Source organism: Protobothrops mucrosquamatus, unplaced genomic scaffold, assembly GCF_001527695.2.
Source record: "Protobothrops mucrosquamatus isolate PMUCROS unplaced genomic scaffold, P.Mucros_1.0 scaffold638, whole genome shotgun sequence".
Taxonomy (NCBI): domain Eukaryota; kingdom Metazoa; phylum Chordata; class Lepidosauria; order Squamata; family Viperidae; genus Protobothrops; species Protobothrops mucrosquamatus.
In genome coordinates, this window is record NW_015386930.1 from 996,144 (window position 1) to 997,233 (window position 1,090).

Below are 1,090 nucleotides of genomic sequence, written 5' to 3' on the forward strand. Positions count from 1 at the left end.
AGCAGAGGAGGGCGGGGTTTCCCACCAAGCGCGGGAAATAGGCTAAGGTTCGGAATAGGCAACTGCCTCTGAGGAGTCGGTTTGATGAGGGCGTGGCCTCATCAAAGGGTTTGATGAGGGCGTGGCCAGGTTTGGGTGGGGGCGTGGCCAGGGGAGGGAGGTGAGTTCCACCACCTTTTCTCTGAGAAAAAAAGCCCTGATGTTATACATTAGCTTGCATTAGCCTCCTTCCACCTGACAAAGATGAAGCATTGTGTGGACTGTTACCCATGACATCCAAAGGCATAGTTTTTGCCATGGTCTAAATACCCTATATGGCGAGTATCCAAAAGGAACAACCTGACATAGTCATCCTACGATGCCATCGCATCTTGTGTCACGGAACTGTCTCATTTTTAATACAATTATAGCCACGTGAGTCATGTGCAGACTTACAGCTACTCATCCAAAATATAGCAGGGGGTGGTAGTCCAGGTGGGGGATTGCATGCCAAGATAAGTGAAGCACCTTCGTGAACCTCTTGAATGTCCAAATTTTCCTTCGGCCACAAAGGGGATTCTGAAATTATAAACTTTTTAAGAGAAATTGCATCTACTCATGTATTATATTTAAAGAGAATGATTCAAATAGATACTTGATGAAATGACCCTGGGATAATTAATAATGGCCAGAAAATAGTGTGAGTGAGAAATTAGACAAGATTCCAATGAATACAGAAAATCTCTGATGAAATTCAAATGCTGACAAAAAGATAGAATATAGGAGCACAGGCATATAAACTTTGAATAAACAGATCCTATTTCTGAGCAGATTGGAAACGTCACTGTTGGTAGTGATGTCCGAAATCTAACAGAGTGGCTCCAATTGAGTGATCAAAGCTATCAACTTGAGTTTTTTTTTATTACCTCATCCTAAAATATGCTTAGGAAAGAGTTCTTAGAGTCATAAATTATACATTTACAGAAATGCAAACATTTTCTAAATTGCTGCAATGGAAGATGGCTGCTATTGTTTTATACCAATGTTAAAACAAATATATAATGCTAGAAGTCTCTTTCACCTCTTGGTAAGCAGAAACACTGTATTTATT

The 1,090-nt window shown here is 40.5% G+C and overlaps 1 protein-coding gene across 1 annotated transcript in view; it reads right to left on the reverse strand.

The window, feature by feature from the left end:
• The window catches only part of NFASC (neurofascin), a 93,186-nt gene that overhangs the window by 78,798 nt on the left and 13,298 nt on the right, over positions 1–1,090 (reverse strand). Inside the window, exon 5 of the mRNA XM_029284475.1 lies at positions 436–558. Coding sequence (XP_029140308.1) covers positions 436–558 — 123 coding nt within the window. The remainder of the gene's footprint in view (positions 1–435; positions 559–1,090) is intronic.